This window comes from Anser cygnoides, chromosome 11, assembly GCF_040182565.1.
Source record: "Anser cygnoides isolate HZ-2024a breed goose chromosome 11, Taihu_goose_T2T_genome, whole genome shotgun sequence".
NCBI classification, from domain to species: domain Eukaryota; kingdom Metazoa; phylum Chordata; class Aves; order Anseriformes; family Anatidae; genus Anser; species Anser cygnoides.
This window is the reverse complement of record NC_089883.1, coordinates 8,866,770-8,893,423: the sequence shown is the minus strand read 5'-3', so window position 1 is coordinate 8,893,423 and position 26,654 is coordinate 8,866,770. Positions and strand designations below refer to the sequence as shown.

Here is a 26,654-nt window from a genome sequence, read left to right as displayed (position 1 = left end):
AGGGCTCAATTGAGAGGTCACTTAACTGACAATGTAAGTTAGCTGTAAGTAAACCTAACAGAATGCAGCATGGCAAGCCACCCCACAAACAAAGCAAAACAATGGCAAATCTGTACTACCTCACCTACTACTTCATTCCTTTAAAAAAAAAAAACAACACACTATTTCTTACTATGTCTTCTTTCTCTGTTCCCTTGCAAGTTACATCTGTTTATACTGAGTTGCCGATATGCCAGTTTGCTCAACAGCCATGTCTGTTCTGAAGAGATCCTTGTTATTTAACAGTGGTGAGCACATAACCGCATGAATAACTGCATGACTGCAGGATGGTGAGAGTCTAAGCACATCCAGGAAGGACCGAGGCAAAGACCTGAGAGGGGCCCCTGTTTCGGGGCATACAGGATTCCTCCAAATGGCTCAGCATCAACAGAAAGCATCTTTTTGAGTGCAAGGCAGATGGCGTCACAAAACCTGATCTGAGAAATCACACAACAGGTAGCTCTAGGTAACTCCTCAGAAATACGGACACCATTTACCACACTAGGAAATCTCCATACTGAGTCAGACAGACGTAACTGCAGCTAACAGCACTGGCTTCTCTGAAACGCTGACCAACCGGGATATTCTGGGCACATATAGATGCTCAGAAAGGAGTAGTTCTTGCCATGAGCTCACCTCTCGGCATAGGCAGCTGGACAGCTGGAAGAAGGAATAACTTGAGGAAATTTGTTTCAGCTACAGGGAATTTCAGTCAATGATTCTTCAAGAAAAACTGGGCAATGCAGTCCTGTGTATTGTACAGGGCATTTTTGCTCCAGGGAAGGCAGTTATGGAATCATTCCCCAAAGAGTATGAGGCAACATGACAGCTTGATCATCTCAAAGAAGTGCAGAATTCTTCATTCTCTCTCTCTCCCCTCACAACTGATACTCAGTACAAAGCATTCTCCTATTGCACTACCAGCTGCACCAAAATAGAATCCCAAGAAAATAATCGCTTCCCCAAAATTCCTGTCTCAGTCAGAGTTATGAGCTTGGAGGCAGAGAACTGGAAACCTCTCAAAGGATTTTGCTATCACTGTTTCCCTGGGCAAAGATCACAGACAACAACCACCACAATTAGTATTTCAAACCTGTTTTCTGAAAAAAACAACAAAAAAAAGAAAAAAAAAGAAACAGACTTTGCATCTAAAAATAATCTTGTGATAAACAATCTCTTTTTCAAAAAGGTTAAAAACATTTGGTATTTTGCCTTTTTTCCATTAACAAAACAATCCACAACTTCTAGACAATCTGTTCCAGTGCCTCACTGCCCTCAGAGTAAAGAATTTCTTTCTAACATCTAACCTAAATCTCTCCTCTTTTAGTTTAAAACCTTTCCCCCTTGTCCTATCTCTATCTGCAAGCGTAGATAGATTTTGTACTGAAAATTTTAACAGAGTTGAAAACTTCTTGTCCCATCGGTACGGTGAGTCTCACTCTAGCAGAGCAAAATTCAACCTGACCCAATTTCATGAGACGGTACCTCAGCCAGGAGCTGGGGCTGCACCACCAAAGTGACCTGTTCCTCAGAGAGGAAGAGGCTGCGTTCGAAGGAATTCGTCTGAAGAAGCAAACTAGAACTGCACCTACTCTGCTCTCCCATATCCCTGTCTTTTCCCCCTCTTTATCATGGGATACAACACAGTGTCTCACCCACCAAACGTTTGGAAAATATAATAAGTTTGATCAGGAAAAGAAAAGTTTATCGAAGAGCTCTACTAAATTCACTAGGTTTGCTGAGAGAACAGGATCTTTGAACAGCAATGGGATGTGTGATTGCAAGCAGACATTAATTTTATTATGCAATTGCCCAATTTCACTTTCCTGAAATATCTGGTTCTACTACACAGAGAAAGTCAGCATTTTTAGAGCAGTTTAAGCCATAAAATAGACTAATAGCATCAGAGGAAAAAAAAAAAGAATACCTGTTCCTTCAAAAATTTGAGTGATTAGACTCATTTTCAATCTTTCATACACATGATCTCTTATTTAATCTCCCCCCTTACTTGATAGTGGCAAACAACATCTTTTTACTCTAAACTTTTGTTTTTCCTCCATTATTGATGCATTTCTCTCGACAATAATGGATTTTTGCAAAATGCTTCTGTGAGAGATCAGAAAGCAGGAGCACTTGCAAGCAAGGCTTCAGATGGCTGTGCCAGTTCTCCCCAGTGCAATGTCATTTCACTGCTATTAAGCATGTTCCCGCCTTGAAAGCCAAATCAAAGAGAATTTTAAAACAATGAATAAAATTATGAGGCCAAAAATGTAAGGGTGAGGAAAACCAGATACGATCCAATACTCACTAGGATAAATGAAATCAAAATTAGGCTCTCTTCATTGTGATATTAGGATCAGGATGTTCTTTCCCATATTTGTATTATCATTAAATAAAAGTCTCTAACTACAACCCTTTGTCAGAGGAAAATGAGGGTAGTGCTTGAATAGTCAAAGTTGTACAATTTTTTGGCTTTTCTCATAGGATACATGGGATAACTACTGCTTCTTTTTTCCACTTGGCCTCTTTGTAAGATAATCTTCATGAGTTCCCCCCAGAATTTGATGAACTGAATAAAAAGAATGGTCTTTCTGCACAGAGTTTCTGGGCAAAACTGATTTCTTATAGTCCTTTCTGGTTGTTTTAGCGTTTTCTCTTTTCCGTACAACTCTGCCTAATATAAATTTGTACTTGAATCATGTATCATTCAATGAGCACATGAAAAAATTTGCACATAAGGTATTAAATAACCAGTAAAGTTCTTGTAAAAACAAATTTGGCAAGTGAGAAAGCTAAGTCATGTTTGAATAACTACCATGTCTTCAAAATAACAAAGATTATTCTACAAATTTCTTTTTCTAGATTTTTAGTTCTCAGTAACTTTCTGAGAAGCCATTATTTAAAAAATGTGAGATTAGTGTGAGAACAGAAAATATTATCTGGGGTCCTTTTCTTGCAATTATTCTCAAGTACGCTGCATGTGCTTATACAGCATAATAACTACCATGACTCTGAGAGGGTGCTGTGAAAATCACTGGTCCATAAATCCTTGCTGGTTACTGTTTAGAAAATGAGTTTGTGAAGGAATAAAAGCAGTTTTTCACCAGGTTACAGAAAAAAAAAAGGAGGAAGAAGAAATAGTTTCCAACTAAAAGAGGAGGTTTTAAATCAGGCTTAGCAGGCCATAGCAAGGCCTGCCTGCAGGCACCACACCTCATGACATGGAGACACGGGGCTTTGCCTCGCAGGTCTGAGCGGCCTGCGGCTGCCGTCTGACCACCCACCCGCTGACAGGGCAGGACCCGGGGGAATTCAGGCTCCCTCAGGGCTCTCCAGGCTTTAGGGCTCAGATAAAAGCTCCTGCCTAGCTGGGGGCCATGGGTGCGGGCACCCTGTGGCAGACAGGTTGGCCTACCCGAGGCCCCACAAAACCAACATGGAGCCAGGGTGCCCCTCAGCAAATCGGGCTGGAAATAGCTCTGGTGCCAGGTCCTGTGTACTTGGCCACACAAAATTGTTGGCTCCCCTCCCCACTTCTACACCATCTGCGTCTTTATACAGCATGAGGAAATATTTATAATCAATTTTTGGTTGTCCAATAGTGGTTCCTGACATATTTCCTTGCAGGCCGATGTTGTTTTCCCTGCTTGAGTGGCATAGCAATAACAAATACATCTATTATTCATTAAATGACATCAAAGTACATTAATATGCATCAGCATTTCTGAATGACATCCACATCGCAACGATACACAACACTTCTCACCTCATTTGCCTTATTAACAGCTAAACATTATAGTTTGTGGTTTAAAATTTGAGTGTTGGAAGGGGAGGCAATTTGTTTCACTGTGCATTGCAAATGAGATACGATGGGAGAGCTCACGGTGGCAGGAGAGCAAAAGCTTGTGCTGCTGAAGCACAGGACCAAGGACCAGAGCAGTTGTGTCTCTCTGCGGAGATACCACAGACTGACCTGGTGAGCGTAAGACAAGAAATTTAAGGCCACCGCTGAAGATTTCAGTCTATGGGTTTGCCTACAGAGCCCATCAAAGCCCCTGTTTGCCAGCTGACTCTCAGCTTGCCATCTACATGTGTGCAAAGTAACCACAAATCCTTACAAGGTCAGAACACGACATTTTTAGACGCTTTGTATACCAGTAAATATTTCCAAGCAGAACAGAGAATCACTTAGGTCAAAGTCAAACCCATAAAGAGGAACTTTCTTTTTAAAAGTGAAGGGATTTAGTCCTATAGAGCTCAGTTTTAACATATTTTAAATCAGGATTTAATAAAATTCACCAAGCTCAGAGTGTGAGAAATGTGGAAAAGGACATTTCTAAAGTAAAGGTCAATCCATAAATACATGCTCTTTGTGATATGTGCTGGCGTTGTTTTGTTGTTGTTGTTTGTTTTGTATACAGAAAAAAAATAGGAAAGGAAAGAGGAGTCAAGAGTATTTACTCTTGTGGCTTCCTTGCTCGCTGCCTGGAAGCAAGCCTTAGCATTGCTGTATTAACTGGCACCACAGCCTACATTTGCAAGATGGAGAGCTCTGCATAACATTTTCCTGACTGCCAGTGTAAGTCAAACTAGATGGAAGATGATTTATGGACTTTGCTGTTTACGGGGATAAATGAGAACAGAATTATGCCTAGTTCACTGTGTCCCAAATAATTCCTTGGGGTTATGAAGTCTGTATGATGCCGTGTTACCATAGTTTTATGCGAGCATAAAATCAAAATAACAGAAAATGAACTATTGAAGCAGAATGCATAGGAAACATACCAAAACACATAGTGCTGTGGAAGGTGAATTTCTCTGTAGCCAAACCACGTCAGTGCTGGAAGCCATGAGGAACTACCATGTTTTACCTCCAGTTAATATTCAGTGCTTCCACTGGAACACTTCTAGACTGTACCTGTTATTGTATTATCTGTGCAGCACTTGGCGCACTCTATCTAAAAATAGTCCCGCAAATTTTAGCGTATAAGCAAATGAATTTGAGAGCTAAATACTTTCTCTTCTTAAAAGAGGAGAACTCAAACCATCCAACAACAGCTACCAATATTGTGTCCTGGTAAATAAAATGAGAAGGATCCTTCACTGATTTAAAAGCAGGATGCAATACAATGAACAATAACAGAGAGATGCTATACTCTTCAAGCAGCATGAAGATGACTGCTACCATTCTTGAAAGCAGTTCAGAGGCACTATAGACAAGATCCTACTTGAGATCCTACAAGATTGAAACTGGAAGTTACATCTCAGAGATACAGAATAAGGCTGACAGTCAATATGCAAGTCCATTATTATTGTTTCTACTTACTGTATACCTTCCAAATATGATTATGGACCTCCAGGTTTTTAAAGGATGATTCCCACGGGTCTGCTTGTACTGTCTGCTGAGTCCTGACAATGACAGATCTGCCATTCAAGAATTTAGGCTGATCCTAAGAACTAAGGCTGTTTTTGTCATTTATAAATGTTACTGCAGTTAGAAACTTAAAATGGAACGTGAATCTAGTTGTTAGAACTCTAGCCACAGGTTTATTACAAAGTTCCCAATTTGATACATAAAATTTTGCTTTCATAGACATGTAATAAGATAAGGCATTGAAAAAATAGCTGCAGTTTGGGGCAAATGCTACTTAAATGTTTATGTGAAGTTGCGGTCTCAGTAAGCGTGGGGTAGGATTTACTCTTCAGTTACAAAATGGAAAAGTCCGGTATTTGTAAATGAAATGCTCTTTAAAGGAGTTAGGAAGAATTCCTGTGTTAGGAAGAAAAGCATTCCAAAAAGATTTCTATCTACTTGGTCCAAGTCCAGAGTTCTTTAATGGTTTTGTAAGCAGTAATGTTTTTTTTCTGCAAGACAAATTCCCATTGATTTTAGTTTCTAATGACTGCTAGGTCAGGCTTTCTCTATATTTGCTTAATTAATTAGTCTGACCTTCCTTCCATGTAATACTCAGGATGACAAACTTCCATTTTACCAGCTGTTTGAATGTTATTCTAAAGCACTTATGATGTCAAAGGCTTTGTATAAATTTACTAAGCATCTATTTCTAGTCTTTTTTTTCAAAACTGCCTTGTCAGCATGAATTTATGATTTATTTATTTTCAGCTCAATCTGATATCCCTTGTCACATGGATTTAAACTAATGTGTACACGCTGACCTACAGGAAAGATAGCTACTGTTTCTTGAGATATGAGGAAGTAATTTGAATGCCAGAGAAGACTTCAGATAAATGTATTAATTTTAAAAGTTGGAAGTTTCCTGCAATGCTTCAATTTCCTGCTTTGCCATTCAACAGTGGAGGTGGAGATTGGAAAAAGAAGTACTGCATCCAGTACAAAGACTGCAGTGTACCGACTAGTCTTGGTGTCATCCAGTAAACCAAGCAAATACTTAGAGGATGCATTTAAGTCTGACAGTATTATTTGGACTTAGGTTAAAAGTCAAAGGCACAGGAATAGATTGGCTCCTAAATCCTGCCTAAGCACCTCTGTTCTCATTAAAGTCAATAAGAATTTAGGATTTAAGAACCTAAGTGAAATTAGGTATGTTGGCCTTACACTTCACTTCTCAGGGCTGCTGTAAGTGCATATGATTGTTATGCATGTACTGAAGCCCTTACATGAAAAAATTCCAAATAGTTCAGAGAAACCACCTAAAATTAAACTATCGCCCTGATTTTTGTACAGTTACAAATCAAATTTATTTTGACAACAGGTTAACATAAGACAAGGCTCAGACAGAGAGCCTAGAGCTAGACAGATTGTATGATTTAATGCTCTGCAATTAAAAGACAAAATCCAGAGTTGCTGCCTTTCAAATGTGTATGTTAAATTTTTGCCAGGATTCTGTTGTCTGCATGAGTGCCAGTAAACTGGAGCAGTTGCCATGCTACTTCATGGAAAATTATTTAAGGCAATGCTTTATTTAGTCTGCTTAAAGGTGGTGGGATAAAACACCAAGCTGGTATTGCTGAGATTATTATAATATATATTTTGTTCATTTATTAATACTGAGCTACCTGTACTGCAGCCAACTTCAAGGTACTTCAGAAGTACGCTTCTCATTCTTTGGCTGGAGAATAAAAGCCTTCATTCTAGACAAGGGTAAGATAAATAATATTTTCATTCTAGGACCCTACAGAAAACTACTTGTCCTAGAATTTTCCATGCGTAGGCAGAGAAAACAGTCTTGATTTTACTGTCTCATCTTACAGGTGAGGTATTAACTTCTTTTTTTGGCCATATCTGACAAATGAAATATAAACCAACCTTTTACCAGAACAGCCGGAGTCCCAGGTTTGAAGATCCCAAAGAGAAAAATCTCAATTCCTGTCTACATGCTTCTACATTGCAATGGACTATTTACCAGGATACAGTTGGATTTGGCCTTTCTCATACTGACTCAGTATAAATGATTTTTCCACCTGTCCATCTAAAACTATCCATCATTCTTCCCTTTCCAGCAGGCCCCCTGAAGTTTGCCAATATAATTACCCTTGTGGTCACTACCAAACCTGCCCGGGGCTATTAAGGGGGAAATTTTTTAACCTTTCTGACAGAAGAGAAACAACACCGAGTGTTATACCAGAGATCTGGCATCACAGTAGAGGGAAAAGAAAAAGGAAAAAGCAGCAGGGCACAGTACCCTCAACTCACGTCTGACCTCTACCCTGTACCTCCTTCTAGCAGCTTAACTTTGTATAAGCACTGGAAAACATTCCTTCTGCTCACATGGGAAAGAGTTGGGTTTTCGATTCTAAAAGACCCAGATATGTTGCTGTTGCCCCACTGTTGAGTTTAGCAGGGCAGAGGCAGGTGACTGTCACAACCGAGTGACAATGTCTGACTTGTGAAAAACCACTTCTATTTCCATACTGCTTGACCCAGTGAAGAGAGCCAGTTAACTGCAAACCCATCCTGATTCCATGCTATAGCATTGTGCTAAGTCCTTAATAGAAACTGTTTTCAGAATCTATTTTAATCAATTAAGAACAGTTGGACCCTTTAGTTACTGTAGTCTTATTATGCATTTAAAATGCAATTATGGACAGGAAAATAATGTTCATTCTCTATTGACCCCTTTATACTCAAGTGAATTAAGCCTACTTCTCATCTGCATTCAAAGTCCCAGCTGCTCACTGCCGAGCAGATTCAGTAAGCTTTTTGTATCCCGTAGCAGCGCAGCACTGCCATCTGTAAGGCCAGGGTGTGTGGTGGGAGCAGGGATGGCTCCTGGCTCCTGAATTATCAGCCTGTTCCAAGTTCATTCTCAGGGTGGTGATTCATGAGGTAGAAAAGAACCTAGATCCAGTTCCCAGGCTAAGCTTTGCAGGGCTAGAAAAGCTTCTGAAGCTTAAATATATATATATATATATATATTAACACAAAAAAAAAAAGGAAAGGAAATCAGTTTTTAGAGTCACTTTCTATAGCAGAGCAGATCTTTGAAACTGATAGTTATCCAACATACTGGGGGAAGAGCAACAAGGGTGGATGTAGAAGTGCACTGTGAAGGAATTTTTCTAAACGTAAATAAATAGCAAATGATCAGACTTTCACTGCAAGAAGCAAATTTGCAGGAGGAGCAAGTTATGCTTTGAAATCACCTCAGCAACTGAAATGTCTCCATACATAGTTTCAGCAACCAACAAACCACATCTGAAATTTAGGACAAAACAGCAAACAAAAGCTAACTAAATGACTCTGATGCAAGGAGCTTGCTATCATAATTAGTGATGCCAGTAGACCTCAGGCAGAAAGATGAGGGGAGTCCCTTCTGATAAACTGGCTGATACTTGTACTAGAGTGGTATGTAGTAAGGATGTCCCCGATTTCTTACAAGTAGATCTGTATTTGTTCCTAAACACTGCACTTGTATTGTCATTTGATAGAGATACGGATAGGCCAGCTATGTTTCACCATTAGATTGCTAATATAGCTTCAAGGTCATATTCATTAGAAACCTGGCAAATGCTTTAATTGCTATCCACTGCAGTAGGTCACCAAGAAAAAAAAAAAACAACCAACCAAAACCAAACAGTGTGGCATCTGGGAGGCTACTTCCTAGGTTTAGCGAGGTTGTAAGTTGGGACAAAACAGCCTACCAGGACTTGAGGCCACTGTAAAGAGTTGTCACTTCAAACTACTCTTCCAGTAGATGCTGAGGGGACAGTTTGAACATCGTTCTTTGTTGTCAAAGTTGCTACCTACCTTAGGGTTTTATGCTGTTACTGTAGCTTGCTAATACTTCCTACTAAAAACTGCCTATCAGTAGAAGTGGCCATACGGACTCTCAGATAATTACTGGCACTTCTTTTTGCAAAGTCAAAACTCCACTTGGACTTCCTTTGGAAGGAAAAGAGTTTTATTAGTTGGCAGGTGAGGGGAGGTGATACCAAGGGGAATTTGTTTTGGGAATGCAGTGTTCCAGTTAGAGCATCCTTTCTGGCAGAAAGGCTTTCCTCAAAGACAAGGTTCAGCACTGTTTACTGAGACTGCTTAGCTCTCATACCCACCTTAGGTTTTATGGAGGCCTTGGAAATGGTGCTTGTCACATCACTGCTTAATATGGGAAATGCCAAGTGTAGGCTGTCAGCCTTTATGGCCCACTGATTTCAGATAAGCGTCTTGGAGGCACGGGCTTTAGTCACACTGAATATCACATTGAGCCTCCCTTTCCTCAAACCTCACTGACCAGGTGTTCATATGAGTAATACCTGATCACTGCCACGTGTCTCAGAAAATAATTACTCTTAATATTCCTGCTGGTGAGGGACACTTGACAGAAAGATGTTTGTCAAGCACAGGTAAGTCCAAAAATACTAAGTTAAAGTGAAGCAATAAGAAGTTTCTACCTGCCCACAATCTGTCTGAAGTCAATGCAGTTTTTATGAGGCATTTTATTAGAAAGAGAATTTCTCTAGAAATCAACCTGCCCACTACCAGCCCAGTGTTTACAGATCTAATGTAATTCAAGGGTGCTCACAGTCAAGTAAATGCAAGCCAAACATTATTCTCTGCTAGGGAAGAGTCATTCAAAGAAGGGTGCGATGTGCAGATTGTATTTTAACATGACCATAATGTCCTATTTTCTAGCTTAGTGCTGTACATCTCTCTGCTTTTGAAAGGTTTGCAGTTACAATGTTCATTCAACCCAGGAAAGATGCCCTGGGCAGCTTTAACATATGAGTCCCATTATTTACTGAGCATATCAGTACAGGGTGACTGACCTTGGTAACTTTACATGCATCAGAATGCTTATGAGCAGGTTCTCTAACCTCCTTCCCACACTCTGTCTTCTTGAGCAACAAGCCAACATGCGTCTTTCCTACTCTGAGGCTTGGTGTATACAAAAACTAATTTTTATGGCAGTATGAGGATATTTTCCATTGCTGTCTCCCCCCAGCCCCTGAAAAGCCATGGGTGCAGTTTGTAAACAAATAGAGAATGTTTGGCTAAATCTCAGTTTGCAAAGTTCAATTTGCAGAGCAGGCTTAAATAGAAAGCACAGCATTGAATTAAAAACCGTGGTGCAATGGTGGAGGCTTCTGATATTCAAGGAGCTTCCTTGTATCTTGCTTAATATATTAGCTTTAGTTATTAAGGGTTGCCTTTGGATGGTAATTGTGAACATAGACACGTTCTCGGAGCGTTCTTATTACACCTATCCACCCCTTAATGATAGTGTGAGGTCTGCCTATTCTCTTCCCTGTTCTTCAACATCGTTTGCAGGGGTCTCATTTTTTATCAGTACAGAACAAAAGTAGATAAAAATCACACCTTTTTAGTAAAGATAAAGTATTTTTTCCCCCAGGCATTGGGATAATTCTTAACATTAATCTGCAGTGACAGGGGAGATCATGAGTTTTATTATTTTTATGAATCAGCTACTGTCAGAAATACTGCAAAACTGATAAGAACCAGTTGCCCTTGTTCACCTCGTAAGAGAAGACATGTTGAACCATGATGGAGTTACAAAGGCTCTTTCCTGCATTTGACTCTTGCCCCTCCTCAGTCAAAACCCCGTTTTAGGAAATCTGACTGTGGCTGACACAAGAACAGGAGTCACTTCTGAATCTGGCACTGATGGAATAACACCATCAGAACTGCAGCTGAGCAACTGAAAAGCTGGCACCGGCTTTAGGCCAGTGTGCTGTCCTAGATGCTCCTGGACTCAGCTGGTGCATATTGAAACTGTGGGAGATCTGGAGTCATTCCTTACCAAAATGCACGGCGCTGGGATCATCTAGAAGACCTGGCAGGGAAAACAGTCCAAGGGGAAGGAAAGAACAGCTCATCCAAAACCAATTTCAGATCTGTATGTGCACATACATTAAAATTTACGTTAGGAAAAGCTAGTTTTTTAAATGAGGAATGACTGCAGTCCAGTTGGCTCCTGCCCTAGCACAGATCTTAGCATGGAAGCACACCAAACAAGGCAGGAAAATTTAGCTAATCCTAATGGTATTATCAAAACTTGGTCCCTGCAGCGTTTAAAACATCCTTGGCTGGATGCTCTGTACTGAGTTACATGCCTGGAGAGATGGGGATCAGAGAAAGGTAATTGTATCTTTTTCAGGATGTACTGATTTGGGGATGTAATGTCTATCAGTTAGATGCACGGTTGTTTCTCTCCAAAAGTCATATTCTGCAACTAGCCCCTACTGCCTGTGCTTGCAATTAACTAAACCTCCAAGAGCACAGATGTGAAAGGAGCCTGTGACAATAAACAGGCAAATACCAGTCGGGGGCTGGCCAAGACCCACTGGTATACGTCTCACCTAATTATTGACGGGACAGGGCTGTTTGAGCTAAGTTCCCTTTCATGCATGAAAAGCTTTTGAGGAATCTCAATATTGTGCTGTATGCATGTATAAAAACAGATAGTTAACCTAGAAGCAAAGAACAGTGCCTGGTTTTAGAAGTATTAGTGCTATCTAACTTAAGAAGATAGGGATTGAAACTTAAGTTGGATCACAGAGTTCTGAAAAACCTTTAATATAATTTTAAAACCTTTTAAAAACCTTCCTAAACAGAATAGTCCCATCTTCTCCAGGGACTTGCAAAGCGGCTGATAATCCCTTTGAACATTTTAGGTGTTTTAAAGAGAAGTCCTTAATGGAAGGTGTTTATCCCTTAGCCCAGTAACTTGCTTCCAAATTATGATCTCAGTCCACCAGAAACCAAAATAAGGAAGGTGGATAGATGCAAGTTTTCACCAGCATTAGTTCTGAGATATTCAAGCACGTTCAGAAGTTAGTGTGATCCCTGCAAAGAGGAAAAGACCTTCAAACTGCTGAGTCAGTTCAGGCAAGCCCTTGTTGTTCGCTGTACATTAGGTTCGCTTGAAAATGTTCCTCGTGGCTAATGGCGCATTAATAAGGTATTGGCTCTATAGCACTGTCAGATGCTGTGCCAGAAAACCAGCCTGTTATAAATTGAGCAGGTACAAAGGTTCTGGCAACCTGATTCCCAATGACCCACTGACAAGCTACTGATGTAGCTGAAGATGTGGAGATGGAATGTAATTGCACACAATCTTTTTAACCAAGGACTACATTTCCAATAACCTGCTGAAGTGACAAAGAAAACATCGGGCTGTAATACATGGCTGGAATCAAAGCTCCTTTGGTACAATCTTAATTAAAGAGTGCCTCTGACTACAAGTCTTACAGAATAGTCAATGAGCTTCCAGCTGAGGAAAGGATCTTTCTCAATTTGATGAAATGGCTGCACGTGTGTTTAGAAAGAGCGTAATCAGGAAAAGGAAAGCAGAAACACAGGTAAAACTCAGGCCATGGGCTGCACTTGGTAATGCCATCAGTATAGGTTTGGATGAGAGGGAAGGAGTGAGATGGCATTAACCGTGCCCAACAACACCAAGCACAAAGCTGTGGCCAATACCATCACTAGCAGAGGTCAGAGCTGCTTCAGGGAAGCTGAATCCCAGCCTAGCTTGCAGCAGCCCCCAGGAGCTTGAGTGCTTGAGGGCTGCAGGCTTTGAGGTGATCAATGGAGCACGTCCCAGAAACAGGCATGAAGAGCATGGTACAAGTCATTGCGTGGCTTTACACCACCCAGCCAGTCTTCAGTGTCCTTCTGCTCTGTTCTGGTGGGCGCTAAATCAGTATTCGACCCACCTCGTGCCACCAAAGGCCATTCAGAAAATGACTAATTGCTTTACCATTCTCAGAGATCATTTTTGACTGCTCTGCCTTTGATTAAATACAAACTGTAGTCTATTTCCATCCACCTGGCACATCTCAAACATGCTCTGCAACTAAAAGATACTGAAAGTATAGAAGTTTGTTTTCCTCTTGCTCTGTGTAACCCCAGTAACATAATGACCTGTCTCAGAAGTCAAGTAGCTTTAACAATATTTGCATGATCTGCCCTTTCCCAGCCAGCCTCAATGCCAAAAAACAGTCTTGGGCACATTTGATTTACTAGCACAGATGCAGCCCACACATCCTATGAAGGACAACAGAGACCATAAGCAGCTGGGACAGACTCAGGACCCTGACTGATCCTTGCTCTCCTAAGCAATAGGCCATTTATCCTCTTACCCAGCCTCACTCAGTGACGCACAGAATTTGGAAGCTGCTATATTTGTCATGTACCTGCAGAGCTGGAGACTAGAGTTCAATTATCCTTAAACTCTTATCAGGATCTTTCACTCCTGCCAGTGCTGCCATGGAAATGTAACGCATGTCCTGCCTCAAGGTTTTGGTTCATTTGTAATAAAAATCATCTGGCCTCTCTGAAGGAAAAGGCAATCCATCCCCAGTGGGAGACAGTTGAAAAAATAATCCATCTGGATGCCAACTGGATCCTCATCAGAAAGGTTTTGTGCAGTATTCACGGATGGAACTGTACAAAAAAGGGGGCTGAAAAGTGGAAGATTGGGATGTTGAACTGTTTGTTTGCACTGATTCCAGAGGGTGCTCCAGGCACTCAGCACCTCTGAAAATGGGCCAATGCTCATTCTCCCAGTTCTTACAGTTAAAAAAAGTTATCTTGAGAAGAGAAAACATGGAAAAACTAGTAATGATATTACTAATTCTCCTGTTGGCAAATTATAACAAGAATTGGCTGACATGCTGCAACAAGTCTGCCTTTCCAGCTGGAGAGGGTGAGTAGCACTGAGCTTCTTGATGCCTCCCATAGCACTGAGCTCTGCTCCTGAACCAGCCCTAACCCAAACTCTCCTCAGAACACCTGGGGCCCTACCTTCTTGTTTCAGATCCTGCGATTGTTTTCTCCAATTCCTCATACCAGTGAAAAGAGAGAAATCTGTTTAAGTAGGGGTGTTTTTGCCAATGTTTTCCAAGGTTTCTCCTTAGAGATATTTTCTCCTTACACAAGAAATTTCTGGCTTTTGGACAGTTTCTTCTGTAGGTCGATTTTTGTTCAGTGACCTGGCAACACATGCTGAAAAATATATAACAATATTTCCTCATTTGCAGTCAGATCTGTATTACTATCAGGAGCATCTCTAAGTTCCATAGCTTATTCCTTCTCTAAGTTTCCTTTGCAAAACCTTTTTTTTTTCTCCAGGTTAAGATAATAAGTAGTTCAGCTGGCATTGTGCCTCTGATATCACCACAAAAACAGAAATACCACAGTAATTTGTCTTCTGTGGACTTAAGCAGTTCTAAAAAGGAACAGAGAAGAGCGGTATCTTTCGTGGGAGCTCAGGGTAAAACTTTATAATTTTGTTTTCTTTTCAACCAGAACACAGAACTCTGGACTTTAAGCTCTGTTCATTCCTATGGTTATTTTTAATCATATCCCCTCAAATTTCTAAGTATCTGAGAAAACTGATTCAGAATCTTTTTAATACAAACATCATATATTTGGATTGATGAGTACTTGCATACACTGAACTCCTATCTTTTACTATAGCAAAGGTAACTGTAACTCAGTTTTGAGTCTGTATTGTTAAATGAATGCCTTCCTGAACCAGGAGTTTCTTTCATCAGTGGGAATTTAGCTTTTCATTTTAAAAAATGATGTTCAGCCATGAAGCAGTGCTACATGATGTCTTCGTGCCAATGTCAGTGGCAGTTATACACGAGTAACCCAGTTATTTTTGTAAGCTTTCATCCACAGTGCTTTTCCTCATATCAAAATATTGATGCTGCCTCAGTCTGAGCCAGGCATGTCGCTTTTGAAGATGAAAGGTCAAAAGATATCTGAGAAATATTCTGCAAGTTAGAGAATACTGGACATCTCCACCACAAGGTAAATGAATATTCAAGCAAAAAGGAGCTGCTATTCCACCTCAAAGTGCAGCTTGTTTTTGTGAAAATATCAGATCAAGAGTGGAAAACAGTAATGCTTCTCCTTTTTCCTCCCTGTCAGCTTTGCTGCAATGAAAAATTTCCACGTGGCTATTCTTATGATTCTCCTGGGGAACAGCCACAGTTTAATTTATAAAGTAACTGACAAGAACAACAGGCATGTTTGTCTCTGTCCATACGATTTAAACAGCATGATGTTTAAACAGCATATAGTCCATTAAACTGTGTTCATATAATATCTATTCAGACCTTACAAGCCTTGGCTTAAAGGCCAAATCCATTTGTTTCTCTACGACTCCTCTGTTTGCCACTCACCATGATTAGAGAGGATGCACACACTGTGCATCATATCACTGAGTGATGAGAAAAGCAGCTTCAGACTCCTTATCAAAACACATGCTGAATGAAGGATGGACTTGCTGCAGACAGACATTGCTTTTTGAGCCCATCTAAACTTTACATGTCATAGGCATTGCTTCAGATCATCTACTAAAGGATTTGATCATCTACTAAAGGATTTCCAATGGCTGATGAATGCTCCCAACAGCCCTCCTGGGTGGAACTGAGTACTTCAGGAACAAGGATGGGGCGAACCATGTTACAAAATCAAAGCAGCTCTCCCACACCCACAGCAGAAACACAAATGGGGAACCAAAGAAGGGGTCCTGTGCACAGGACTTTCTGCTTTCCTTTTGGAAAATAGCTGGGCTATTGGCTCACACATTGCTCAGAGCCTGGCCAGCTGAAGACAGTACTAGTGAGATGTTAAATGTTAAAAAAAACCCTCTGAAATGGGGACCCTGTGCTCCCTCATGAATTGTATAACAGCTAATAGAAAAAAAACTTTATAATATCAGCCCTGGCTTACCTGCCTTAGTTTAGTTAGTGTACGTTGCTCAAGTCCTAGCTCTTCCTACCAGTGTGCTCGGTAGCCAACAATCCCTGAGGTGCACCCTTGATTCTGCCCTACTCTTACCCCAAACTAAGAGTTCCAGTCTTATAAAGCTTCCTAGATGTTCTCAGGATCTCACTTCAGCAAAGTTTAATCAAGGATTATCCACACCAATTGAACTTTGAAAGACTTGAGCTTCTCTCTCCAGAGGCCAACTGTCCATTGTTTAGCTCAATAGCCCTAAGAAGCAACACGCTCCCAAGTATTTCTCTTCTTCGGCTAACAAGTAATACCACATGCTCCTCGAGTGAGAAATGATTATTTGATTTAGGATGCTCTGAAATTATAAGCAGCCCACAGTTATTTTAAGTGTATGTTGCATCTTCTTCTCAATGAAGATTAATGTTACACTTACCACGGGGTTATGCCAGAAGGAAACATTTGTGCAACAGCAATTTTTAACACTTTCTTCAGATTGATTTATGTGTTTACTTGTTTTCAACTTTTTGGGCACTGGTAAATGATGTCTTTAGTCTTCAGAGGGTGTACTGACACCGAGTAATTTATGACTGGCTAAAAGCAAGTTTATTGAGGGAAGATTATTTATTGCCTGACCGTAACCGAGGGGGCTAGATTGAATGAGCTTGCATAAACTAAGCTGAGTGAAAAGATTTGAAGCCAGTACTTAAAACAACAAAAAAAATAAAGCAAATGTTTTAAACCCAACAAATAGTGGGTTAAAAAGTAGATTAAACCTGCCTGTGTGCTACAGGTACGTAGAAGTCATGCTCATAGAAGCCGGAGTTACTGAAATAAAGTATTGATTTTCTGCTGAAAGAACTGTAAGTATAAAAGAACAATTAATTTTTAAATGAAGGTAGTGGTTATCTTATTGCTCTCTGGATATAGAAAGAAGCTCATCTGTCTATATCAATCTACAGCATTTCACTTTGTGCTCAGAGACAGTGAGTTTTTAATCGAAACTAGATTGTTAAGAACATTAGAGTATGATTAAGTGTCCAGACTCCTCTTTTATAGATTTGAACTTCAAACTGAAAGCAAATTCATCTGACACACACAAAATACATCCCTGAAACAGCATTTCAGCTTCCTTCACCTGGGATTTGGGGTCGTCTTTGGCTCATTCTTCTCTCCAGCCTTCACATCTTAACTCTTACATCCTTTCCATACCAGCATCTGAGTCTCACCATCTCTGTTTTCAGGATGCTTACAATCAGGCAAGCTGTTACTGCTTCAGTTTTAATTACCACTACCTCCTCTCTTCCAGCTTTGACAGATGTCTTGTCCTACAACTGTCTGCTCCAAATAGTACCAGAAACTTCAGTTAGCAAAACTGAGTGGGGAAACACATTTGTCACCCAACAACTTTTAAGTTTATTTGGTTGAAATTATTGTGTGTAAAAAATACCATCCCCAATCAGACTGAAAAATCAAATTAACCGTTTTTAAAGTGTTGCTATATCAGCTCAGATCAACCATATTATTTTAGGTTGTTGAAATGTTTCACTTCAATTCTGGCCGTTTTTAAAGAAAAACAACTAAAGAGGCAGACTCTTGAGCAGCATCAATTCAGACCTGGTTCGTCTTTCACTATGGTTTAAAAGCATGGGTTTTGCTTAAGTAACAACATAACTTTGGGCTCAAACATTGCTCTCTATACATCATAAATGTTCAATGATTTTTGCCAGAAATTCCCATCTCGCATCTGACTGTATGATTGCCTCAGGCTGTCACTGAAGTGAGTCCCTACTGCTTAATGACTCTAACGCCCACATCCTGCATGATGTGCAATTGTGATTTTTTTTTTTCCAGAACACACCGGTGACAAGAACTGCTTCCAGGTCTGGATGGATGTGAACCTGAGTGGAGCCTGAATGCAGCTGAAACCACATTGACTAACAAAACTTTTAAAATATGACTACAGAAAGGATTTTAACTCCACAATGCTGTCATGCCGGGATGTGACAGGCTTTCTACCCAGGTCTGGAAGGTAAGAATCTGCTTGCATGTATGAAATTGCATAGTTTCCCTTCCCTCTGCACATTTATTGATTTGGGAAAAGAGCAGAGAATATTAAAGAAGCGTTTTGAAATTTATTCTATGGGTTGAGATGAGTGGAAATATAATTAACCAGTATAAGAACTGGTATGGTTTAGACAAGCGCTCTGCACTACATGGTACATTATCAGCTTGTGTTTAAAGTGACAGTGCCAAGATTTTCAGGTCTGGGGAAAAGAAAACATCTTTTAAAGCACTTTACCTTGGTATGAATGAACATGAAATTCAGCCACACCAATCAGCACAAGCATTATATAGAAGCTGCAACACAGCTGACATAGGAAAGAGCATGCCAATGTTAAAGAAAATGAATATATCCTCTCATCTGTGGCATTCCATGCAAAAAGTGCTAGGAAACAAAGGTGAAGACCAAATATTTGGAACAGATTCTCCATTGAGTTACGAGTTCTTCATCCCCAGGCCATGGTCCCTGCCCATTATTCCACACAACTCATGGACCACAGGATTTCCTGACTGCAACAGTGCTCAGACAAGAAGCAGGGGGGACGAGAGCCTCCAAACCAGATGATGCCAACCCCTCTGAAGAGATACAAAGGTGCCTGGCCCTGGCCAGGCAATCCACATGGAGCCAGATGCACACAGGCACTTTTGGTACTGAATTACACTGACCACTGCAACAAGCTGGCACAGCTCCATCCCTGGGGTGCTGCAGCTGCAGAGACAAAAATTTCTTAAACGAGTCACTGCAAACAAAGGCTTTGGGCTGGGTTCTGGCCACCAGAGTTTGCAGGTGGTCTCATCTAGATGCAAGAAAACAGACAGCCCTATGAACATTTCCAAGAGGTTACCTGTGATGCCCATCTATTCTCAGAGATTATATCGAAACACCTTGGGATTTACAGAAGAGCAGACACTTGCATCACTGCTAAACTGCTTGATAAATTTGAGTCCGGGAGCGTTCTTCATCTGATGGCTTTTATTAAGCCAAATTGTTTTCAACAGATATGAAGAAATTAAAAATATTATTCTACTACGTACTCACAACCTGGAAAAAGTCATTTTCTAAAATTCAGCTATTCAGAGAAATCTCGATCAGTCAAGTGTGAACATTTATAATTGTTTCTGCTAATCTTTTTTTCTCCCCACACATATGCTGTCAGCATCACCAGTGCTGGTAAATAAGAGCAAAGCATCCAGCCTACCAGTCTGCAGCAGGAGCGAGAACTAGTTTCAGTAGCACTATGCTGGCCTGATGGATTTCACGAGCCAGACTGGGATGTGCAAAACTGGCCTGCTAATGCACCCAGCACATCCCCCGTGGCTGAGAGCGCTAGTGGGATGTGCAGGCAGGGCCTGACTGTGCTTCAACATAACTTGTCCTGGTGAAGATGTGAAGACATCTGAGCAAATAACTCCTTTGCAAGTGTTCCTCTCTTGCTGGTCTGAGACCCAGAGGCCTGATCTAGAGCAGTGGTATGTTCCAGCAGCACTAAATGAATCTGGAAACAGCAAACTGCCCCAGACACAACCCCATGCCAGGACCTAGACCCGCTCAGTGCTAATGGCTGTCCCTACACTGCCAAGCATGCTGAAATGGGATTGCAGGAACTAACAGTGCAGAACACCACCAAATGCCTTCTGACAACTGATCCGCCACGCAACTCGAGCACGGGCGTTACGCTGGCACTGCTCTGACAGGCTGGGTCTGCAGGGGAAGCCTTCCCCTCCCACAGAGCTGCTGCACGGACAGATCCGGGTGAGCAGCCAAGCTGTGAGTGAGGAGATCGACCCAAAGCCAGGCCCTTCTGGCCAGGCCCAAGAAATATGTTTTCCATCTCTATTGACTTGATGCAGAATAATAGCCACATCGTAGAAGCCTTACGTTTACGGGGAGAGCAGAAGGAAGACGTACAATTTGTTTAACCTCAAGACTACAGCTTTCCGGGAAAAAATCCGTATATCCCCACTGAAAACGCTGACATTTTGGCAAAACATATCAACTTAAGCCTGAAAAAAAAATCAGACTCAAGTTGTCACTAATTTCCTGTGTGAGCTATAGATCAGATGCCACATGCTTTCACTCTGATCTCTAGGTAAAGCTTTCTGCCTGGCATGTCCTTTCCTACATTTCCTGCATGATAGCTCAGGTGTTTCATAGGAAACATCCAGACAGTCCTATGGGTAAAGGAGCACTTTAACCACATCTCTCATGAGATTTGTGATGCCATTTGAAAAGATATTCAAGGGTTTGGGGTTTGGTTCTCCCAATGAAATCTCAGAACACTGAGTAAATTTTTTAAAAAGTACATTTAATTGAAAATGCAACTTTTCAAAGATTATTACTGATGGAAATTTCCAGGTAGTTCTGATATTCTGCAGAAGTTAACTTAGTATGAAATAATAGCATGTGGTACAACAGCCAGAAAGTCAGGAGGGAAGAATCAAATCCATGCCTCTGGGACCTTTACAAGAGTACTAAAAAGGACAAGGCTACATTAGTAGTTTTGACAGTAAATTTTTTTCTTCTGCTCCACAAGAAAAAGCATCCACACTTAATACTCAGCCTTGCTGACAAAGTCTTTACTCTTGCTCAGCAAAATAAGCTTTAAGTTATAATGTAAGGTCTCTCGGCTAGCAAAATAGGTCTAAAAGCCTCTGCAGAATTGTTTTTTCCATCATCAAATCTGGTGCTATTTTCTCAGCACTGGAGACTCCATTGGAAACTATGAAGTCTCCTAACCAGAGAGTGACCAAAATCCCTCCAAGTCCCAAAGCCTCAATGAAAGTCTGTCAAACTTTTATCCATTCCTTGAATCCACTCTTCCTCAGACACAGCCCAGAATCACAGTAACTGTGAACATCCAACAGTGGTGACTCCTGCAATAGATTTCAACCCATACTACTTTGGGTTCCAGGGTCTTCTGGAACAGCAGCAGGATCTTCTCCCAGAGCAACTCCTTCTAGCAACACTGGTAAGAGAGTCCTCTCTATTAAAGACCTCTAGTCAGGCCAGGTGAGCATCACAAATCTTACCCCCCTCCTCAAACTTCTTTGTAAGCCTAAACTTGTTGGTCTGTCCTAATCATCAGACTGGTAAATGCACAAAATGTCTGCTTGGTTTCATGCACTTTTGTCTCATCAGCATCTCTTTCAACTGCCTGCTGCAGGACTGGCTGTTGCAGTAATTTCTGTGCTTTCAGGAAATAGAAATCGGCCATCCTTGTGCTTAAAATAGACTAGAGAGCCCGGCTGAATTATACATTGTAGGAGCTGGGAGTTGGCGAGACTGGAAAACAACTTGAAAGGAAGTGAATTATGAGAGGAAGTGCTGCGATTTTTATTTTTTTATTTTATTTATTTTAAACAAAAGGTCCTCAGTTCACCCTGGGAAAAATTCTCAGGGCATAAGAGTTCGGTAGCTGCTGGGACACCCACAGCTGGCACAGCAAGATGCTACAAGAACACAGCGCTGCAGCCAGATGTGAGTTGCTACTGAAATAGCCCTGCCAGCAGCATCAGATCCCTGGAAATGGAGCTGGGCAAATTTGGCTGTGTAGACAAAGCGTGTGCCTGGGTTTTCCTCACTGCATTAATGCAGTTATAGAGAGCAACTACACCATCTGATACCCAAGTTCCACCCAATTCCCCCAGTGGTTTAATATCTTCTCTCCCCATCTCTCTTCTCTAAATTAAACAGGGATCAGTTTGCAGACTGGTTATTTGCTTTGATGCAACAGACACAGTGGTTTATTTTAAAGAGGCATTCCATGTTCTTACCTTTCTACAGTAGAAACCCTCAACAATTCTACCTCCCACCTTGACCAGGGGTGGATGTCAGGAAGAGTTTCCCCATCCCTGGGCAATGACGCATTCTGTGAGTCAGCTCAGTTCCTCTCCCGCACCATCATCATACTGAAGCAGTCTGGGGTACCAGCTCGCACACTACCCAGCAGCATACCTGCAGAAGGGTGCCTCCGCTGAATCGATTCTGCTTATGGATTCAGATGAGGTCAGAAGAGACCTTCAGCAATGCACACATCTGCATTAAATAAAATAACCCACGTAGGAATCACATAATCACCCATAGCTCTCTGGGTGATAAAACACGCACTTAAAAGGATATTGCTCCTAAAAATAATGGATTGCCTAAAGAACCTACAAGTAGCAGAGATTAAACATTATGGAAAATAAGTACGCATAATTTTCACTTTGCCTTGTGCCAGTGAGAGACAGGAAGTGTTTGGACAGAGGGAAAAATTGGGATAGAAACAGTCTGTTCTGCCATTTGTCTGGTCTTCCACATTAACAGAGGAGAGGAAATATTTTTATGACTGGGAAATAACTGAGACAAGAACAGTGTCTGGACCTCTTAAGAGATGGTATTTCAAGGGGATAGTGTTCATTCACCACTGTCTCTCTTTTCTTTTGTTAAGATCTGTTTCTATTGTCTAGCATCTTAGCAAGAAACATTCATGGGCTAAATGAAGATGGAGATTAGTGTTCTCCTGCTCACAGCTCTGTTACCCAAGCCATGACATCTCCAGCAGGTTTATTTCCCTCCCAGAATAAACAGATATTCCAGATATTGTTTCCTGTTGTACCCCACGCTCAGGGCAGCAGTCACCAGTGTCTAACACTGTTTGTTTTGCAGGTGGTCGATGATGTTAGCAGTAAATACAAACCCAGATGAGGAGCGGCAAAAGCAATGGAGGGACCAACCCCAGAACCTGTGTACGTTGATGTGGACAAGGGACTGACACTAGCATGTTTCGTCTTCCTCTGCCTTTTCTTGATTGTGATGATCATTCGCTGTGCAAAAGTCATCATGGACCCTTACAGCGCCATCCCTACGTCTACGTGGGAGGAGCAGCATCTCGATGACTGAAAGGACTTCACTAGACAGAGCCATAAAATGCTGCAATCTAGGAGGCCTTTCCCCACCTGGAAGGCGAACACAAATAGCCATTTTCAGACATGCAGGGCAACTGCAATATCTTTAAGAGCATGTAGATCAGATGATTCTTGCTCAACAGATCAGGATATTGGCAAGCCATTCTGGCAGCACAGTTAATACTATGCAGCAACATGCATTTTAATGAAAACAGTGATCATTGTAACTCAAGTAGCACAAGACTCTCCAGACTTTTCCTGTAGCTGTAGCACAGTTTGCCCTCTCAATATCTCCCACAAATTCAGGGCTTTGTTCAGAAAACAGAAAAGCAACAAGAATATTTTATCTTCCCTGAATGTTTGCTTCAAATAACTTCCTGAGTCATTATATTCGTGTTTCGAAAAAGGGACAGGTTTTGTATCCCAGAGCATCATTGAGTAGAAGCACTAAAACGCCATGGCTAAGGAGGGTGCTATGAGCAGATTTATTCTCAGATAATGTGGTTGCGCACATATGCTCCCTACCACACTGCAGTCATATTTCCAGTGGTCAGAGTACAGAAGTACTCAAACTACAGTTCCTAAGTGGTCATGGAGTATGGCTGACTCTGCAGCCTCACCTTGCTCTATCCTACTCCTGGAAAACACTAGATATTTTGTCATCTGCCACAGGTCTGTGGATTACCCAGATGTACCAGACCACTTGCTTGATAGACACCAGAAATTCATGGAGCAGAACTTGGACACCACTGGCTTCAACTACATTGAGCTTGCCACGATTTTCAAAAAGCGATTCCACATGAAACTTCATTGACCTTTCCTTTCAGGCACAATTCAGTGGGATCACACACAAAGAGATTAAAGACAATAAGCAAAGACATGGCTCCTAGCTTTGTCAGATTCTTTAGCATAACCGATACAGTAGCATCCAATAATATGCATTCTACCTCGAACAAGCTCAGCACCTTTATAAGAATTTTTCCACAAATTTGTAGGATGATTATCTGTACATTTCACTCTCTCACTTCATTAAGAAAGCCATTATGAAAGAAGGCATAAACAAACAAGGGAGCTTTGGAAATCTGTTATTTACCTTTTGAAGAGTGGTGTTTGAGGGATTCCTGTGTCCAATATTCCTCAAGTTCTAAGGTTTGCCCACAGCCACCTTTACTGAGTACACATTGGGCCTAATAGATTGTAAAGAGTTGCTGAAGCAATAAGGAGTAGGTACAGCAACCAGACGTGTCATGAGTAGACAAGACCTGAAAGCACAAATTTGTAAGAAGGGCATTTCACTTCTTTACCGTCCTAAATGACTTCTAGATTCTTGCCATAAGACAAGGTACAGTGGTTGAGAAAGGTAGAAACAAAGGTTGGAGCAAAGGATTAGGATGTAAACTTTGTAGGTTACTGCTCTCAGCTCTGACAGATTTGTTTGGCCATCACACAAGTCAAGTTTCTCTGTGCCTCAGTCTATGCACTTGTAAAATCGGTACAATAACAGTAACTTGTCTCATTTTTGTCTGTATCATACCACCATAAAAAGCACTTGGACAGCCTTAGATAGGGACATGAAAATAAGGTATTGATTTACAGGTCTTCCTTGTGAAACTAAAGGGGGAGAAGGTCTAATCTCAGTATACAGCAAGTAAAGTTCTCCCCAGGCATAGAACTTGTCCAGCCCTCCATTCACTCTCCCTGAGATTGGAATATCCCTGGTCATGCCAATGGCACCTGGCTTTATTGCCTATTCCACTGATTTCTGAGGAAACTGGAGGAAAGGTGCTCAGCAATTATTACAGAATAGCAGGTGGTGAGGTACATGGAAAATTTTGCATGCGCCTTCTACGCTAGGCTCAGTCGCACAAGTTTTGGTCATCTCTGTTCTAGGAGATCCCATTCAGGAGGCAGGAGATTTGAGGATCAGCTCTTATCCTGCTATTCTCCAACAAGAGACCTCCACTGCTTCAATTACCCACTGCAGGTTGCATCAGGCTGTTATTTAGCCTCAGTTTCTGCTAGCCAATTAACCACCAGTAATTGAACATTTTCACAAGTGTGAATGCTGATGTTCACCATAATTTGAGAAAATATGGTCACCTCTTATTCACGAGTGTGCCTATCTATAGGATAGGAACTGATGCCCTAGCTCAAAGGAGATTGTTTCTGTCCTCTGGGCTAAAGTTTAGAATCCATTTTTGTCACCAGGTCTTGTATCCCACTTTGATGCTAGCAGGGGTACAGAATAAACAAAAAAAATAAAATTAATCTATTTCCAGGCTAGAGACACTTTCTGTTTTCAAGTTACCTGGCTACATTTGCAGCTGACAGAGCAACAACAGTGCTTGTCACCACTCCTGACACCAACACTCTCAAGGAGTACCTGCATGCTTTGGCTTTGCTGTGCATCACCAATAAGCCCCTGTTCAGCTAAGGACTTGGGCACACACTTAGGTTGAAGCCCCTGAGCAGGCTGCCTGACTACCCAGGGACAAGGGTCAGCCACACGCTGTGTCCTCGGCTGGGCGGGGGCAGTAACGCACAGCCCTCGTAGGAACGAAGCCTGTATGAGAACAAACAGTGACAAATGCTGGAGAGGCAAATTAATAAGTTAACTTCACAAAAGTATTTGCCATTATTTCTATTTCCAGCTAATGCAAACCACTTTAAGATTTTTTTTCCAGAATATTTTAGAGGAAGGATCCCCCTGTGTAGCTCAATTTTCTGAAAAGGCACTTATCTTATATATACACCTATCAAGTCCATCTGTTTACAAAATGGCCTCCTCTGCATCCAGCCTGTTCACGACTATCTAAACATCAACAGGATTGTTTTTATAAAGATAATGTAACCCTATTCTGATTTCTGCCTTCCACCAATGATTACAAACACACAACCTCACCACTCTAACTTAAAGCAATACTAAAAATCATGGCAAAAGCAGAAGTTTCATCCTGCTTGCCTTTGAGTTGGGACCTGCCCACCCAAGACACGTTTGTTACTCCAGCTCCTACCAAAGCTGAGCCTGTGAGCCTGGTTGGCAAAGCTACGTTCCTGGCCAGAGGAAGTTTTGTGTTAGCAGGGGCTGCATCAGTGGGCTTGGCAGTAATTTTGGCTGCATGTAACAAGTGCCTCTGCTAGTTTTGTTATTTTTAATCATTATGCCATACTACCAGCAATTGCACTCAGAGGAAATAATGCAAATTTACTGCAAATGTATTTACCTAATACAATAAACAGCTTCTACATTGGAAGACTGTGTCGGTTGTGGTCTGCTGCTAGTTGCCAGGATCTCATGAACAGAGAGCATGGAGCATCTGTGGGGTCTCTTTGAAGAAGGCACAGAACAAGGGACATGCTGAGTGAAAGGCACCCAGGGAACTCCTCTTGAGAAAGATGGAGAGGGAAATTGCTGTTTCTCCCACCTTGTGAAAGGACTCAGCTGCCTCAGAGCTGGGCACTTCGTATATCT

At 41.4% G+C, this 26,654-nt stretch overlaps 1 protein-coding gene across 4 annotated transcripts in view; it reads left to right on the top strand.

Moving 5' to 3' along the window:
- The window catches only part of CTXND1 (cortexin domain containing 1), a 36,862-nt gene extending 10,426 nt beyond the window's left edge, over positions 1 to 26,436 (top strand). The window contains exons 2-5 of one of the 4 annotated variants that reach the window (XM_067004036.1): positions 15,157 to 15,301; positions 18,086 to 18,263; positions 21,208 to 21,264; positions 22,944 to 26,436. In XM_067004036.1, the coding sequence (XP_066860137.1) occupies positions 22,998 to 23,177 (180 nt within the window). In that variant the 5' untranslated portion in view covers positions 15,157 to 15,301; positions 18,086 to 18,263; positions 21,208 to 21,264; positions 22,944 to 22,997 and the 3' untranslated portion in view covers positions 23,178 to 26,436. Of the gene's footprint in view, positions 1 to 15,156; positions 15,302 to 18,085; positions 18,264 to 21,207; positions 21,265 to 21,342; positions 22,302 to 22,943 lie in introns of those variants that run through there. The other 3 variants (XM_048072020.2, XM_067004037.1, XM_067004038.1) reach the window with 3 other exon arrangements.
- The last annotated feature ends 218 nt before the right edge of the window (positions 26,437 to 26,654 follow it).